Raw genomic sequence first — 16,343 nt, 5'->3', positions numbered from 1 at the left:
AGTAAGGGCTCAATAAATGAATCAAAATAGATGATTTTTCCAACACCTCTGACTGGGGAAAACAGCAAAGCCAGCAGCCTGAAAGAGGCTAGGAGTGGGCAGACCCTCAGACTCTCCACATGGGGCCCAGTGGCAACTTCTGCTCACAGAACGGGGTGCCTTTGGGTTGGCTGCTGGCAGTGAGGGCCAGTGGTACATACAATATATAACAATAATGATAATAATAATAGTAGCATTTACTAAGCGCTTACTATGTGACAAACACTGCACTATGCACTGGGGGGGGGTACAGGCAAATTGGGTTGGACACAGCCCCTGACCCTCATGAGGCTCACAGTCTTAATCCGTTTTTTACAGATGAGGTAACTAAGGCACTGAGAGTGAAGTGACTTGCCCAAGTTCACATAGCAGACAAGTGGCAGAGCCAGAATTAGAACTCAGATCCTTCCGACTCCCAGCCCCATACTCTATTATCCACTAGGCCCTGCTGTTTCTCTCTAGGTTTCGCTTTCCTTTCCGCCATGAGAACGAGCTCCTTCATTTTTCACCCTGACTCTTCCCCCAATGCCAGCCACCTTCATTCAGGGCATCACACTTTGGAGCTTTGCTCTGAGGAGTATTGAGAGGCAGGAGAGCCTGGCGGAGAGCGGGACTGGGAGTCAGGAGACCAAGGTTGTAGCCTTGCCTTTCCCCCTGGCCTGCTGTGTGCCATCGGGCAAGTCTCCTAACCTCTCTGGGTCTCAGTTTCCTCCTCTGTGAAATGGAGATAAGATCCCTGATCTCCCACCCCGTGAGACTGTGGGACCCATGTGGGAAGGGGACGTGGCCGATCAGATTCTACTGTGTTTAGCACAATAATAATAATAATCGTGATATTTGTTAAGGGCTTACTACGTGCTAGTAAGCGCTGTACTAAGTGCTGGGGTGGATACAAGCAAATCAGGTTGGACACAGTCCCTGTCCCACATGGGGTTCACAGTCTCAAACCCCATTTTACAGATGAGGGAACTAAGACACAGAGAAGTGAAATGACTTGCCCAAGGACACAGAGCAGACAAGTTGTGGAGCCGGGATTAGAAGCCATGACCTTCTGACTCCCAGGCCTGTTCTCTATCCACCATGCAATAATACTGTTAAAAAGTCTTGTTCAATCAGTCTAAGGCCTGCATCAGAAGCAGACGGATGGGAGGGGGCACAGCCAGAGACATTTCCAAGCCCCCAGCCCCAGAGCACTTACGTCCATATCTGTAATTTATTTATATTAATGTCTGTCTACCCCTCTACACTGTAAGCTCATCGTGGGCAGGGAATGTGTCTGTATTATTATATTGTACTCTCCCAAGTGCTTAGTACAGTGCTCGGCACACAGTAAACGCTCAATAAATACCATTGAATTGAACTGAATAACCAGCTTCCAGACCTCCAAGGTCTTATGAGGGACCGAAGATGCCCTGGGAGAGACACCCCCAAATGGAGAGAGCAGAGAGCCCCCAAGTCCTGAGAAGCAGGGGGTGGGCTTCCCGTGCTGCTGCCCAGTTCACTCAGCCTGGAGGGGAGGCACAGAGGGCTGGAGTGGGAGGGTGACTGAGGTCCACGGGTTTTTCCTGGGAGTGTCTGATGGCCCCTGCTGGGGGCTGGGGTCTCAAAGAGTGAGCACATGCCAATGGAGGGCACCTCAGGCGAGGGCGCACCATGTTAGGGTACAGTGGGCGAGGGCATACCGCGCTGAAGGCCCACAAGGGAAGGGACCACTGGGTGAATGCAAGGCAGCGGGCAGGCTGGGACGGTTTCGGGTTTCGCAGTTGGGATGGGCCCCTCCCAAGGAAGGAATCCGGAGGAATCGGAAGCCAGTCCTTCCCCAGCCAGGACAAGGGACATGGCGTGGGGAAGGGCCTGGGCGATCCGCCCTCCCACCCCTTAACGGAACCTCCGAGTCCCCACCCCAGGTTCCCAGAGGCACAATCCTAGGCCGGGCCCCTGGCACTGTCCGGACGGCCCTTGGGGAAGTACCTGGCTGGGTTCTCCCCCAGCCACCCTGGCCCCCCAAGCAGGGCTGGGGTCGCAGCGGGGGCCAGCAGGGGGTCCGGGATCTTGCAGCCCCACCACAACATCTATAGTACTGAGTACCAGTCCAGTCTGTTTTCCCCTGGAATATGGAGGCAGTACTCAGCACAGAGGGGGTGCCTAGCACAGTGTTTTGCACACAACAGGAGTCCAGTCCAGTGCTCTGAACCCAGTGGGTGCCTGGGACAGCCAGTAGGTGTCCAGTCCAGCAAGAATTGCCACCGTCCCCCGCCAACCCCTACACGGCACAGAGCTTCCTGCTGACTGGGGGCGTTCAGCCCCAGGGACCAGGGAAGGACGGGACAGCCTCGTCCCCGCCTGCCTCAGCTATAAGACCATCAAGGACCAGCAAGCGAAGGCGTGGGCTCAGCCCTCCACTCTCTCCTCTCCTCTTCTCGCCCCTGGAGCCGAGGTTGGGGGTATGGGGAGAGGGAGCGGAGGCCCAATATGCCTATCAGAAGCAAATTTTACCACCTTCAACTAGGTCTCCCCATGCCCCATGCCCACCAGCTCCATACCCCCCACCCTGCCCCATCAGCCACTGCCAGGACCCCTGAATACAGCCCCCACCATCCAACATACTTTGTCAGTGCCAGACACCAGGACAGAGGGAAGGGAAGGGGGGAGGGGCGGGGGAGAGAGAGACACACACAAATGCAAAAAAATTTGTGCAACCTCCCCCAGCCCTCCCGACTCTGTATCTCTCTCCCCAGGACACTGAGTGCCCACTACAGTCATTTGTGCTCTTCATGGGGTGGGGGGGGGCCGGACAGCCCTGGCCCAGCAGGCACTGCCTATAGGAGACCTCTCCTCAAGGTTAGCCCCTCCCCGCCCGGAATAGCCCGGGACCCTGGGGAATGACCAGTCCTTTGCCTTCCCACCACTGACCCATCTGGACTTCCTCTGGCAGTGGCAGCTGGGCTAAAGCCTGCAGGGTCCCCGGCCCAGGCACAGAGGAGATGGGGGTCTGGGGCAGTCTCTGCTGCCTGATCCTCTCCCGCCCCAACCCTCAGGGCCTGAGATCGGGTCACGGGAGGAAAGACCAGCAGAGGCCAGGGGAGAAAGACAAGTACGTCTCAAAGGAGCTGGGATATGTGAGACAGGGGACTGTGGCCAATCTGATGCTCCTCTACCTTCCCCCGTCACTTAGCACAGAGCTTGGCACCCAACGAGTACCCAATAAGTGCTTCTGGGTCTGTCTTCAAAGTCCGGGCCCAGGGTGGTGCCTTAGGAAAGTACACACACAGGCACGCCTATGCGTACACACATACACATGCGCACATGTTCACATGGGAACCCATGGTCCCGCACACGCACCCCAGGTGGGGATGGGAGGGTGTGGAGGAGAAGGAGCAGTTTTACCTTTCTCCTCATCGATGCGGAACACTCCGAGACCAGAGCCATCACGGATGGAATAGCGGATCCGGCCATCGCGGCCCACGTCTTCATCCCGGGCGGACAGCGTGAGCACAGACGTCCCCACGGGCGCATCCTCCCGCACGACCCCACCTACTGCAAAGCTGGCGAAGACCGGGGAGTGCAGGTTCTCGTCAACATCCACCACCTCCACCTCCACGTGGCAGGTGGCCGACAGTGCCAATGGCCGCCCCTTGTCCCGGGCCCGGACCGTCAGGTTGTACAGCTGCCGCATCTCAAAGTCCAGCGGCCGGACCAGGCGCAAGGCCCCACTCAGTCTGTCCAGCTCAAAGAAACCTGCGCCTGCCTCCAGGAGACTGAAGCGCACCTGTCCGGCCGGGCCGAGGTCAAGGTCACGGGCCTCCAGCCAGGTGACCAGCGCCCCCTCGGGCAGGTCCTCTCGCACCCGGACGCGCTGGAGGGGCGGGATGCAGGCGGGCGCGTTGTCGTTCACGTCCTCCACCGTCACGGTCAACACTGCCGTGGAGCTCAGCCGCTGGCCCTCCTCCGCCTGGTCCCAGGCTGCCACTCGCAAGACGTGCACAGCCCGGGCCTCGCGGTCCAGGGGCCCAGCCAGCCGCACCTCGCCCATGGTGGCATCGATGGAGAACTGGTCCGTGTCTGAGAGTAGCCCGTAGCGCACCTCACCATTGGGCCCCAGGTCCCGGTCCGTGGCCTCGAGCTGCACCAAGACGCCACCCGGCTCGGCCGCTTCACTCACAGCCACCTCGTAACTGTCCCGGTGGAACTCGGGCCGGTTGTCATTGGCGTCCAGAATTTGGATGCCCAGCAACCTCCAGGCCGCGCGCTGCGGGATCCCCAGGTCAAAGGCCGTCACGTTCAGTGTGTACTCGTCCTGTGCCTCACGGTCCAGCGGGGACAGGACCCGCAGCAGGCCGGACTCCACATCCACAGTGAAGTGGCCAGCATCGTTGCCCCCAGAGAGGGCGTAGACCACCTTGCCATCATAGCCGCAGTCAGCATCGCTGGCGTTCAGCTGGGCCACGACCGACCCCACCGGGACCGCCTCGCTGACAGCCACGGCCGCGGGCGGCCCAGACCAGAAGTGCGGAGTGTGGGCGTTGACGGCGGGGGCGGGCACCTCCTCAGCCTCAGTCCCAGCCCTGGGGTGGGCGGACCGCCGGTCGGCCTGCAGGAGTTTCTGGGCCAGCATCCGGGCCACTCCGGTCTCCCGGCAACGCAGCTCGAGGGGCCGGCCGGGTGCCGTCACAGTCACGTTGATGCGGAGAGGTACCGATGCATGCTCCCCATCTGTGGCCAACACGCGCAGGTCGAAGGGTCCCGTGGGGGCGCCGGGGCCGCTGCCCAGTGGCTGCCGCAAGGAGAGGACGCCAGAGCCAGGGTCCAGGTGGAAGAGGCCAAGAGGGTCCCCGGCGTCCAGCCGGTAGCGCACCAGCTGGAGCTCATCCGCGTCGATGGCAGACAGGGTGGCCACGGGGACGCCCAGGGCCTGGTCACGGGGCACAGCAGCCTGGCAGTCTACGCGCTCAAAGAGCGGTGCGTTGTCATTCAGGTTCAGCAGAGTGAGGGTGACGGGGACCTCGGTCTCGCGGCGGAAGGGCCGGCCTCGGTCCGAGGCGCGCACGCGGATTGTGTAAATGCGGGGCACGAGCTCGTAGTCCAGCGCCTCAGTGGTGCGTACCTCACCGGTAAAAGGGTCCACGCTGAAGGGCCCGGGCACGGCCTGGGCGAGGCTGTAGGTCACTTGGCCGTCCTCGCCTGTATCGAGGTCTGACGCTTCCACACGCACCACGCTGGTGCCCGCCGGTGCATTCTCGTCAAAGGTGGCCCGGTAGGCGGCCTGAGCAAACTCTGGGGCGTGGCGGTTGGAGCCCACCACCTGCACTAGCACCCGGGTAGATGCCCGCCCATCAGCAGTGGCCACCCGCAGCTCCAGCTGGGCCGGGGTCCGGGCGGGCAGGGGCTCGCGTGTGCTCAGCAGCCCCGTACGGGGGTGCAGCTGGAAGCTTGTCCCACCCGCGGAGCCAGCGAGGACATAGCGCAGGCTGGGGGAGTCCGGCACGGCCCTGACCACGGCCACCAGGGTGCCGGGGGGCGCGAAGTCGAGGACCCGGGCCCGGTAGACGTCTTCCTCGAAGTGGAAGGGTTGGGGGGCGGCCCCAGGGGGCGGCGGTGGAAGGTGGAAGAGGCGCACGGCAGAGACGGCACGGGGGGGGCTTCCACCATCCTGGGCCTGGAGGCTGAGATTGAAGCCTGCGGGGTGACGGGCCCAGTCCAGGGCCTTGATACTTTGAATCCAGAACTCCCGGCCGCCAGGTGCCACGCGAATGGCCCGAAACAACCCGAGCGGGTCCCCCGCCACGATGCTCAGTGCAGCAACATCCTGGCTGGGGCCCACGTCGCAATCCTCCACTGTGACCATGGCAAGCGGGGCGGCCCCGGCCGGCTCCCCGGGTCCTCCCGCCCCCACAGGCCGCAGGTCCACGGTCAGGGCCGGGACACAGGTGTCGGCCGGCTCCACCCGGACCGTCAGGCGGGCCAGGCTGCTCACGCCGCCCCCACCGTCCCCGCCGCCTCCATATAGCCTGCGGCCCCGGTCCGCCGCTAGGACGTCCAGCTCGTAGCGTGGGGTCTGGGTGTGGTCGAGCCGGCCGGTCAGCACCACGACCCCGCTAGTGGGGTGGATGGCGAAGGTGTCGCTGCGCTGGCGGAAGCTGTAGTAGAATTGGCCGTTGGTGCCGAGGTCGGCGTCGGTGGCGCTGACCCTGGCCACGCTGGTGCCTGGGGCCGTGTCGTCGGGCAGAGCCGCACTGTAGGACGTTGGGGAGAAGAGCGGCCGCAGGTCGTTGGCGTCCAGCACCCGTACCAGCACCTGGGCCTGAGCCTGGGCACCGCTGCGTCTCTCCAGCGCCTGTACGGTCAGCACGTACCGGTCCCGCACCTCACGATTCAGCACGGCTGCGTTGCCCGCCTTGGTGCGCAGGCGCAGGAAGCAGAAGTCGCCGAGGACCAGCTCCTCTGCCTTAAACAGATTCTCACCATCGCCGGCCACGATCTTGAAGCGCAGGTCCCAGCGCCGGTCGGTCAGTGCCACGCCCATCCGGGCCGGCTGCCCCACATAGGTCCGGGCAGCTGAGTTCTCGGGCACCGTGACGTGGTAATGAGGCCGCGTGAACCGGGGGACGGGGGCCACCGCTGCCGCCTCCCCGGGGCCTTGACCTCCCTCACTAACCCCCAGGCGCTGCAGCAGCAGCAGTAGGAAGATGACAATCCAGTGGCCGCCCATCTCGTCCACTGAGGGCAACCTGGAACAGACAAAGGCACCATGAGTGACCTCCCTGGGCGGGGCCCGTCCAAGCCTGGGATTGACCGCTCCATTGTGACTGCTTGCACATGCCCGGGGCTGGCCTAGCACTTCTATGAGACCACACTCATGTACCTGGGAGAGAGATGGTCCTGGGCCAGCCCCAAACATCTCCTGAGCATTTAGTACAGTGCTCCACACATAGTAAGTGCTCAATAAATACTACTGAATGAATGACGAATGAGAGGACAGTGGCGAGTTCTACAAAGGGACAGACCCACCACACACACAAAGACAGGCACCCGCGACTCTGCTGCTTGTCCCCACGTGACCCCGAGGACCCAAGGGCCTCAGCAGAGACAGGACACCCTCCGCCTGTGAGTCAGGCCACCGTCCTCATGGATGGCCTGTCAATCCCACAGCGGCTGCCCGCCCTGTACCCATCTTGGGGATGCCATAGCCCAGGGTCCAGTCACGGGCTGTGTGCCAGGCTCGCCCCAGAGCAAAACCCATCCTCCTGGCCATAGGCAGGGTGGGTCTGACGGTCGTTCTGCAGTGCTTTTCTCCTTCTCCTTAAGGACACCTGCTCCAAGGGCTCCAGCTTACTTGACCCCAAGAGACAGGAAATCTCTGTCCTGCCCCTTCTCCCCTTCCTCTCTCCTCCCCGCCCATCTTCTCCCCCCTCTTCTCTCCCTCCTCCCCTTTCTTTTTTTCTTTCCCCTCCACCCCTCCCTCCTCCTCCACTCTCTCCTCCACCTCCTTCCTTCCTCCCTCCCCTCCTCCGCCTCCACCCCTCCGGGTCCTCCCTGCCTCACTCAAACCTAACATTTTGGAGTATTTTAAGCAGCCTAGCAGCTCCCACCCCCAACCCTCCAATTAGTCCCGGCCCTTCCGCCAGACTCCATGTGACGTGGCAAAAGCTGGACACGGGGCCCATGCCTGACACCAGCCCCTGTGCCAGGGCAGCCAACAGGATCAATGCTCCTGTCCTATCCAGGGCTCACAGTTCACATTCTTGTCACTCTAGACTGTTAGCTCATTGTGGGTAGGGAATGTGTCTGTTTCCTGTTGTATTGTACTCTCCCAAGCATTTAGTATGGTGCTCTGTACTCAGTAAGTGCTCAAGAAATGCGACTGACTTTAAGGGGGAGAATCATGAAACCCCATTTTACTGATGACTAAACTGAGGCACAGAGAGATTAAGAGCCTTGCCCAAAGTCACAGATCAGCAAGAGGCAGAGCCAGGACCCAGGCCTCCTGACTTCCAGTCCCAGGCTCTTTCCACCAGGCCTCCCGGCCACTCCAACGAGCCTTCCCTTGGCACAAAGCATGGCCACAGGCGGCTTTGTGCTGGACCCCAGAGTTCCATCCGCACACCGCTTTTGTGATGAGGTGTGCCCCCTAGGACATCAGGATGTCTCCACACCGAGCATCCACATTTTCTATCTATGGTCCCAAATCTCAAGTTTGAATCCACAGTCCATTGGCAGAACAGGGAACGGAAGTCTGGCTGCTAACCAATGTTCTCGGGCCTGGAAAGTCAGCCCATGCCGCTTGCCCCAACACCCAGTACAGTGCTCTGCACAAAGCAGACAGTAATAACAACAGTAATTGTGGTATTTGTTAAGTGCTTACTATGTGTCAGGCACTGTACTAAGCCCTGGGGTGGGGTGGGGTGCTCTGCATACAGTAAGCGCTCAATAAATATGATTGAATAAAATACGATTGAATAGAAGAGAAGCAGCATTGCTTAATGGAAAGAGCACAGGCTTGGGAGTCAGAGGACTCCCACGTAGGACAGTCTGATTACTTTGTATCTATCCCAGTGCTTAGAACAGTGCTTGGCACATAGTAAGTGCTTAACAAATACTATAATGATTATTATTTTACAAGCAAATCGGGTTGGACACAGTCCCTGTCCCACAGCGGGCTCAGTCTCAATCCCCATTTTACCTATGAGGTAACTGAGGTACTGAGAAGTAAAGTGACATGCCCAAGGTCACACAGCAGACAAGACACAGAGCCAGGATTAGAACCCATGACCTTTTGATTCCCAGGCCCATGCTCCATCCACTACACCGTTGCTGCTTCTGCACCCGGTAGGGGTCCATCACAGTGCTCTGCATACAAGAGACGTCCAACTAATGCTGAGGTTTCCAAGGTATCAAATGCCAAAAACATTTGACCTTCTCTTCTGAGACCCTGCAGCTGCCCCAGACCCATCCCCCTCCCAGCTCTGGCCCCTCGAGCCCCTCTCTAGCCAAGCCCGCTCCGCCCCAGGGGCTGTCCAGAAACCAGACGGAAGCACAGCTGGGCCCCAGGAGGGTCTGTAGGAATCCCCTGCAGCCCCAGGAGAAGCAAAATGGGAGTGAGAGGAATCCGTGGGAAGGTTCCCGAGGGCGACGTTTGGAAAGATTAAAAACTGATAAATTGCTTTAATGAATGGTTTTAATTAGACTTTTCCGTTGAATGTTTTCCCTGCAGCTTGTTAGAGCCCCGACAACCCTAAAGGTGTGGGGGCTGGAGGTCATTCCCCCCACACCCCCCACAACCAGCCCCGGGATTCCCATCCTGGTGGATTGCTGGTGCTTTGATCACTTGGTCCCCCAAAGGGCTCGGACTACTGGTCCCACCAGCCCCTTCAGTAAAAAGAAAACAGAATGAGGAAGAGGGCTCAGAGTCCCAGCCCGACCTGAGTGTGTTGGAGGAGGGGGCCAAGCCGTACACCAGACAAGGACGCTGTCCTCCCGGCACTGCCGCCTGGTCGGACACCCCCCTTTTCGCCTCCCAGGGCCCCCTTCCTGGGGGCTGCAAGGACTCCTGGAGGCTGCCACGACTGGGGGAAAGTGGGGAGCAATGGGACCCGGCCTGTGAGCACACCCTGCTGCCATCCAGACCTCCCTCGGGTGGCTGGAGAGGGGAGGGGGCAGGTGGAGAGCAGAGGATGCTTGGCTGTCCGGCCCGTAGGAGAGCTGACTGCCCTGAGGCTGAAGGGGAGAGGAAATGAGAGGTGGGGGGGGCGGGGGGAGAGGAATGGAGGGACAGGGAGAGGGAGGGGTCAGCGAGAGGGAGGGGTAGGGAGTGGGGAGCCATCTGAGGCCGAGGGGGTCCAGACACCTATCCATCTTGCTCTGCTCTGAACTCAGTCTCCAGTTTCCCTTTCAGTTTTCAAGGCAGCTTAAAGTTTAGTCTCCCTGTCCCCTCATCCACTCCTCCCAGTCCCACCCTGCTCCACCAAGCCCCCTCCCTGGCTGAGTCCCTCTTCTGCCAGGCCCAAATACAACAGTCAAGGAAACTGGGTCCCTGGGAGGACCCGAATGTAGGACAGAGCTGTAGCACAGCATGGGTATCTGCTTCCTGGGGCTGGGGGGGGGGGGGGGGGCAGTCAATCAATCCATGCAAAAGCTCTTCTGAATCCAGTATAAGCTGCCCAAGGGCAGGAAATAGGTGTCTTGTTCCTGTGGTACCTTTCCCATTGTTTACTATGGTGTCTGCACAGGACAAACTCTCAATAAACTCTCAATAAACACCACTGACTAAGGTCAAAGCGGCCATCTCTGCCCTTGGGGTGCCAGCAGTCTAACTTGACAGAAAGCTCCCTGAGCACAGGGACTGTGTCTACCAACTCTGTTGTACTGTACTATCCCCAATGCTCAGTTGATGGATACCAGGAGAGACAAATAGGCATAAATGGCTAAACAGTGAACATCACAGGCACAAAGGAAAAAGGAAAAACCACAAAAATGAGTGGGGAGAGAGAAGGAAGGAGAGAGGGAGGGAGGGAGGGAGGAAGGGAGGGAGGGAGGGAAGGAAGGAGGGAAGGAGGGAAGGAAGGACAGAGGGAGGGGGGAGAGAGAGAGAGAAGAGCAGAGAACAAGAGACAGAGACAAAGAGACAGAGAGAAAGACAGAGAGAGGGCACCCAAGGGGTAGAGGTGGTCATAATAATAATACTGGTATTTGGTAAGCACTTATTATGTGCTGAGCGCTGGGGTAGATACAAGATAATCAGGTCCCACCTGGGGTTCACAGTCTAAGTAGGAGGGAGAACAGATAATGAATCCTCATTTTGCAGATGAGGGAACTGAGGCACAGAGAAGGAAGTGACTTGCCCAAGGTCATAGAGCAGACAAGTGGTAGGGCCGGAATTAGAACTCATGACCTTCTGATTCCCAGGCCCATGCTCTATCCACTAAGCCATGCTGCTTCTGACCTGATTATCCTGCATCTACCCTGGGGCTTAGTACGGTGCTTGGCACATATAAAGGCTTAACAAATAATTATTACTACTTATTATTAATCATACTTGTTAAGCACTTACTATGTGTCACACATTATACTAAGTGCTGGGGTAGATAGAAGCTAATCAGGTTGGATACAGTCCATACCTAACATGGTTCACAGTCTTAATACCCATTCTACAGATGAGGGAACTGAGGCAGAGAAGTGAAGTGATTTATCTAAGTTCACACAGCAGAGAAGTGGAGGAGTCGACATTAGAACCCAGGTCCTCTGACTTCCAGGCCCGTGCTCTTATCAGTGACCACTGCTCTCAGGCCTCACCAGGCCTTCTCTCTTCACCTGCTAAAGGAAGGAGATCTAGGGCCCCCCTTGGGTGTTCATAAATATGGGAGTGGATGGGGGTTCGGGAACCCCTGTGATCAGCCTGGAATGGCTTAACCCAGGGCAGCTAGGAGAATGTGTGAGACATGTTCCGACATGAAGCCGTGTGCTCCTGATCCCAGACAGATGGGGTGGGAGGAAGAGTGTGTGCACGCATATGTATATGTTTATGTGTGTGTATGTGTGTGTCTGTTGGCATGGGGGGGGGAGGGATAATAGGACCCCCCCCAACACAAACTGAACACAAAATCCACAGGGCCAGAGGGCAGGCATTCCAACGGTCCTTCGGCTGTCCTTCCTGACAGTAGCTTTTATTGAAATAATTGTGGTATTGATTAAGCGCTGGCCATGAATCCAATAGGGCATTAGGTGCTTGGGCAGGCACGGTTGGGACACCCTCCCTACAATTGCTGAGTAACCCAGCCCCAGGGCACTACTTGGTGCTCTAGTACTGCCACGGGGCACCCGCTGCCCAGTGTCCCTAGTCACCACCACAGAGTACCGCTGCGTCTAGTTAACTGCTGCAGGGCACCCACTGCCCAGTCCCTATATATCATCACAGGGTACTCTCTGCTCGGTGCACTGGGCACCCGTTGCCTGGTGTTCTAGTTACTGCTGCAGGGCACTTGTGCCCCAGTCATTACTGCAGCGCACCCACTGCCAGGGTGCCCTAGTTTGCCATAGGGCACCCACTGCCCAGTGCTCTAATTACCTCCACAGGGCACCTGCTTCCCAGTTTCCTAGAATGCCACAGGGCACCCACTGCCTGGAGCTCTAGTTACCATCATAAGGAACTGACTGCTCAGTTCCCAAGTTTGCCACAGAGCACCCTGCTGCCCAGTGTTCCTGTTTGCCACAGGGCACCCAGTGACCGGAGCACTAGTTACCACCACAAGACACCCACTGCCCAGTTCTCTAGTTTTCCACAGGGGACTTCCTGCCCAGTGCTCTAGTTACCACCACAGGGAACCGAATGCCCAGTTCCCTAGTTCGCCAAAGGGCACCCACTGCCCGGTGTTCTGGTTACTTCCACAAGAAACCCACTGCCCAGTTCCTTAATTTGCCACAGGGCACCTGTTGCCCAGTGCTCTAGTTTGCTATGGGGCACCCCCTGCCCGGTGCTCCAGTTGCAGCCACAGGCCACCCGCTGACCAGTGCTGTAATTATCACCATAAGGCATCTATGGCTCAGTTCCCTAGTTTGCCACAGGGCACCCATTGCCCAGGGCTCTAGTTGCCAGCACAGGACACCCGCTGCCGTGTGCCCTAGTTTGCCACAGGGCACCGACTGCCCGGTGTTCTATTTACCACCTCAGGGCACACGCTGCCCAGTTCCCTAGCTTGCCACAGAGCACCCACTACCCAGTGCTCTAGTTTCCACCACAAGCCACCCGCTGCTCTAGTCTGAGGGCAGCATGGCCTAGTGGCAAGAGCATGGGCTTGGGAGTCAGAGGAGGTGGGTTCTAATCCCGCCACTTGTCTGCTGTGTGACCTTGGGCAAGTCATTTCACCTCTCTGGGACTCATCTGCAAAATGGGGATGAAGAGTGTGAGCCCCACGTGGGGCAACCTGATTACCCTGTATCTACCCCAGCGCTTGGAAAAGTGCTTGACACATAGTAAGCCCTTAACAAATACCACTATTATTATTAGTTTGCCATAGGGCAGTGATCAGTCCAAGAAGAGCAAACACCCCCCCCCCACGACCCCTCCCCGGGCTGGGTCACTCTGGCCCGTGGCCCTTACCCCACTGCCCCCTTCCAGTGCCCCCCCTGCCCCAGCCCCAGGCCCAGCCCCATCCCCAGCCCCGCCCGCCGCATTCCAGGCCCTTGAAACTGCAGCGGAAAGTTTTGGCCTTCGCCTCCCCCATGGCTTCTTTCTCCAAACCCGAGAGATCCCGCGCGGGCTACTCGGTCCATCCGTCCGTCCGGTGCAGACAACCGGCCCTCGCCCCGGGTGCGCACTGACCCCTGCTCCCTGCCCCTCCCTGGGCCGCGGTTTGGGGGGGGGAGCCGGGGAGTCGGGGGGCTCCTGCAGCACAAAGCAAGGCCAGACCCCCGGGGAGAGGCCCGACGCGGCCCCCCGGACGCTGCCCAACGCCCGCAGGAGCCTCGGGTCCGACTGTCCGGTCCGGGAGCCCCGAGGGGACGGGGGTCGGGGGTCGGGGGGTCAGGCGCAAACCGAGCATCCTTTATTCCCGGCCGCCCCGCGGACTTAAGCTCTTGGGGGACAATGCCCGGCCCGGCCAGGCCCAGCCCCGGCCCAAGCCCCCTGTTCCATGTCCCGGGACCGGGACCGACACCCTCCCCGCAACGCGAAGCCGAACCTGCGGGTCCGGGGAGGAAGGGAAGATGGGGGGGGTGGGAGGGAAGCGACCCCGATCCCTTGGCCTCTCCCTATTCCTGCAACCCGGGTGTCCCCCAGCCCCCACCCCGCCGCCTCCAGGCCGCCCGGCGGGGCTCTCCTGCTCAACTTTCCCAACTTTTCCCAACTTTTCCAACTTTTCCAAACTTTCTCATTTTCTGAAAGCTCCACAGCTGGAAAGTGAACCGGGCTGGGGGGGGGGGGGGGGGGAGAAGAGTAGGCGGGCGCCCGGCAAGGGGCTTTGCGAAGCCCACCCTCACCCACCCAACACACACACACACAACACACACACAAACACACACTCACCTGTGTCCCTCTTTTCCCCAGGTTCTTGCTCACCTTCAGCACCTCCGAGCCCCGGGGGCTGCGGATGCGGGGCTGAATGCCCGTGCGTCCCGCATGGACCCGGCCGCCCTCCCGCACCCCAGTGTCCAGGACCGCCCCGCCGTCTCCGCCTCGGACGCAGCACATTGCCCATCGCAACCAACCCGCTCCGTATCCCTCCGCCACTCCTCCCCAGCCGGAGCTCGTTTCTCCTCTTGGAAAGTCCACAGCCGGCGGGCGGAGGTGGGGGTGGGGACAGGCTTGGGGCCTGCCCGGGGCGGATAATGGGCCTGGAGGTGGAAGGGGGACAGAGGCTGGAGCTGGTGCATTGGTAGAGGGAGACAGGGGCAGGGCCGGATTGGGCAGGGGTCTGCCAGGGTGAGACCCTGGCCTGGGTTTGAGCAAGAGCAGGGGGAGGGGCTGGGGTTGAGGCTAGAGCTCAGACATAGAGGGAGGCAGGGGCAGGGACAGGCCGGCCTGGGCCGGGGTCTGCTGGGGCAGACCCTGGCCTGGGTTTGAGCAAGAGCAGGGGTAGGGGCTGGAGCTGGGAGGGGGACAGAGCCTAGTACAGAGAGGGAGACAGGGACAGGGACAGGCTGGTCTGTGTAAAGGCCTGCCAGAGGCAGAAGCTAGGCTGGTTTGAGCAAGGACAGGGGCAGGAGATGGGGCTGGGGCTGAGGTCTGCCAGAGACGGGGGCTGGAGTTGGAACGGGGACAGAGGCAGGGGCTGGTGCAAAGACAGAGGAAGATGGGGCATGGCCAGGCGGGTCTGGATAGAGGCCTACCAGGGACAGACACTAGGCTGGTTTGAGCAAGGACAGGGGCAGGAGATGGGGCTGGGGCTGAGGTCTGCCAGAGACGGGGGCTGGAGTTGGAACGGGGACAGAGGCAGGGGCTGGTGCAAAGACAGAGGAAGATGGGGCATGGCCAGGCGGGTCTGGATAGAGGCCTACCAGGGACAGACACTAGGCTGGTTTGAGCAAGGGCAGGGGCAGGAGTTGGGGCTGGGCCTGAGGTCTGCCAGGGATGGGGGCTGGAGTTGGAACTGGGACAGAGGCAGGGGCTGGTGCAAAGATAGAGGGAGATGGGGCATGGCCAGGTGGGTCTGGATAGAGGCCTACCAGGGACAGACAACTAGGCTGGGTTTGAGCAAGGGGCTGGAGCTGGGGGTAAGGCTGAGGTCTGCCAGGGAAGGGCTGGAGCTGGAGAAGGGATGGAGGCAGAGGCTGGTGCAGAGACAGAGGGAGGTGGACAGGAGCAGGGGCCAGAGCCAGGCCAGGGCCGGGACAGATCCTGGGCTGAGGACATCTGGGCTGGGACCGTCTGGGCTGGGGCCAGGATTACTGCTGTCTCCAGAGTCTCCTGGGTCTGCACAGGTCTGCACAGGGTCTACTCTGCCCTCCGTGCCATCCAGAGGAAGCCACTGACTCCACACACTGCCCAACATACCTGATGGTGCCCACAGAACACACATGTATCAAGACACAGACTCTGGACTCCAGGACTCCAAGTCAAACCCCAAATCTGCTGAGAGCAGTACTCAGGGTCCTGCCCTTGGGATCCTGGGTAGCACACACCCACCCTGCACATACACACAAACCGTGCACCCCTGCACACTCACTGTCAAATACCATCCACGCTTTGCACACCCATTCCCCCACACTCACACTCTTGCCTCACACACGCAATGGTCTACATATACTCTAAAATGTCCCCAAATATCCAAGCACACAAACATACACAAATCATTCACTCCCTCACACACAATCCCACATACACTTGCCTAACCTACAATCACACATCTCAGTGCCTGCGCGCACACACACACACACACATACCCCAAGAAACATTCCTGCACACACAGCCCACACCCCCCTCATAATAATTATGGTACTTGTTATGCGCTTACTATATGTCGAGCACTGTTCTAAGAACTGGGGAAGATACAAGTTAATCAGGTTGGACACAGACCCTGTCCCACTTGGGGCTCACACTCTTAATCCCCATTTTTACAGATGAGGTAACTGTGGCCCAAGAAGTCAAGTGATTTGACCAAAGTCACAAAGCAGACAAGTGGCAGAGCCAAGATCAGAACTCAAGTCCTTCTGACTCCCAGGCCTAAGCAGCGTGCCCCCCTTCCACGCACAGGCTCCCTGCATAGCCCAGCAGCAGAGCAGAAGGTTGGCGGGAGCAGCGGGAATGCTGGCGTCGGTAGGCCCGTGGCCCCCTGCTCAGCTTTCTGGCTCTGCCGTGGGAACCGAGCAGAGGT

General features: G+C 59.5%; 1 protein-coding gene across 1 annotated transcript in view; it reads right to left on the bottom strand.

Moving 5' to 3' along the window:
* The window catches only part of FAT1 (FAT atypical cadherin 1), a 59,413-nt gene extending 45,209 nt beyond the window's left edge, over nucleotides 1–14,204 (bottom strand). The window contains 2 exon segments of the mRNA XM_029077016.2: nucleotides 3,427–6,767; nucleotides 14,057–14,204. Coding sequence (XP_028932849.1) covers nucleotides 3,427–6,748 — 3,322 coding nt within the window. The 5' untranslated portion in view covers nucleotides 6,749–6,767; nucleotides 14,057–14,204.
* Nucleotides 14,205–16,343: the final 2,139 nt, after the last annotated feature.

This window comes from Ornithorhynchus anatinus, chromosome 12 (assembly GCF_004115215.2).
Source record: "Ornithorhynchus anatinus isolate Pmale09 chromosome 12, mOrnAna1.pri.v4, whole genome shotgun sequence".
Classification (NCBI taxonomy): Eukaryota; Metazoa; Chordata; class Mammalia; order Monotremata; family Ornithorhynchidae; genus Ornithorhynchus; species Ornithorhynchus anatinus.
This window is presented reverse-complemented; position numbering and strand designations above follow the sequence as displayed.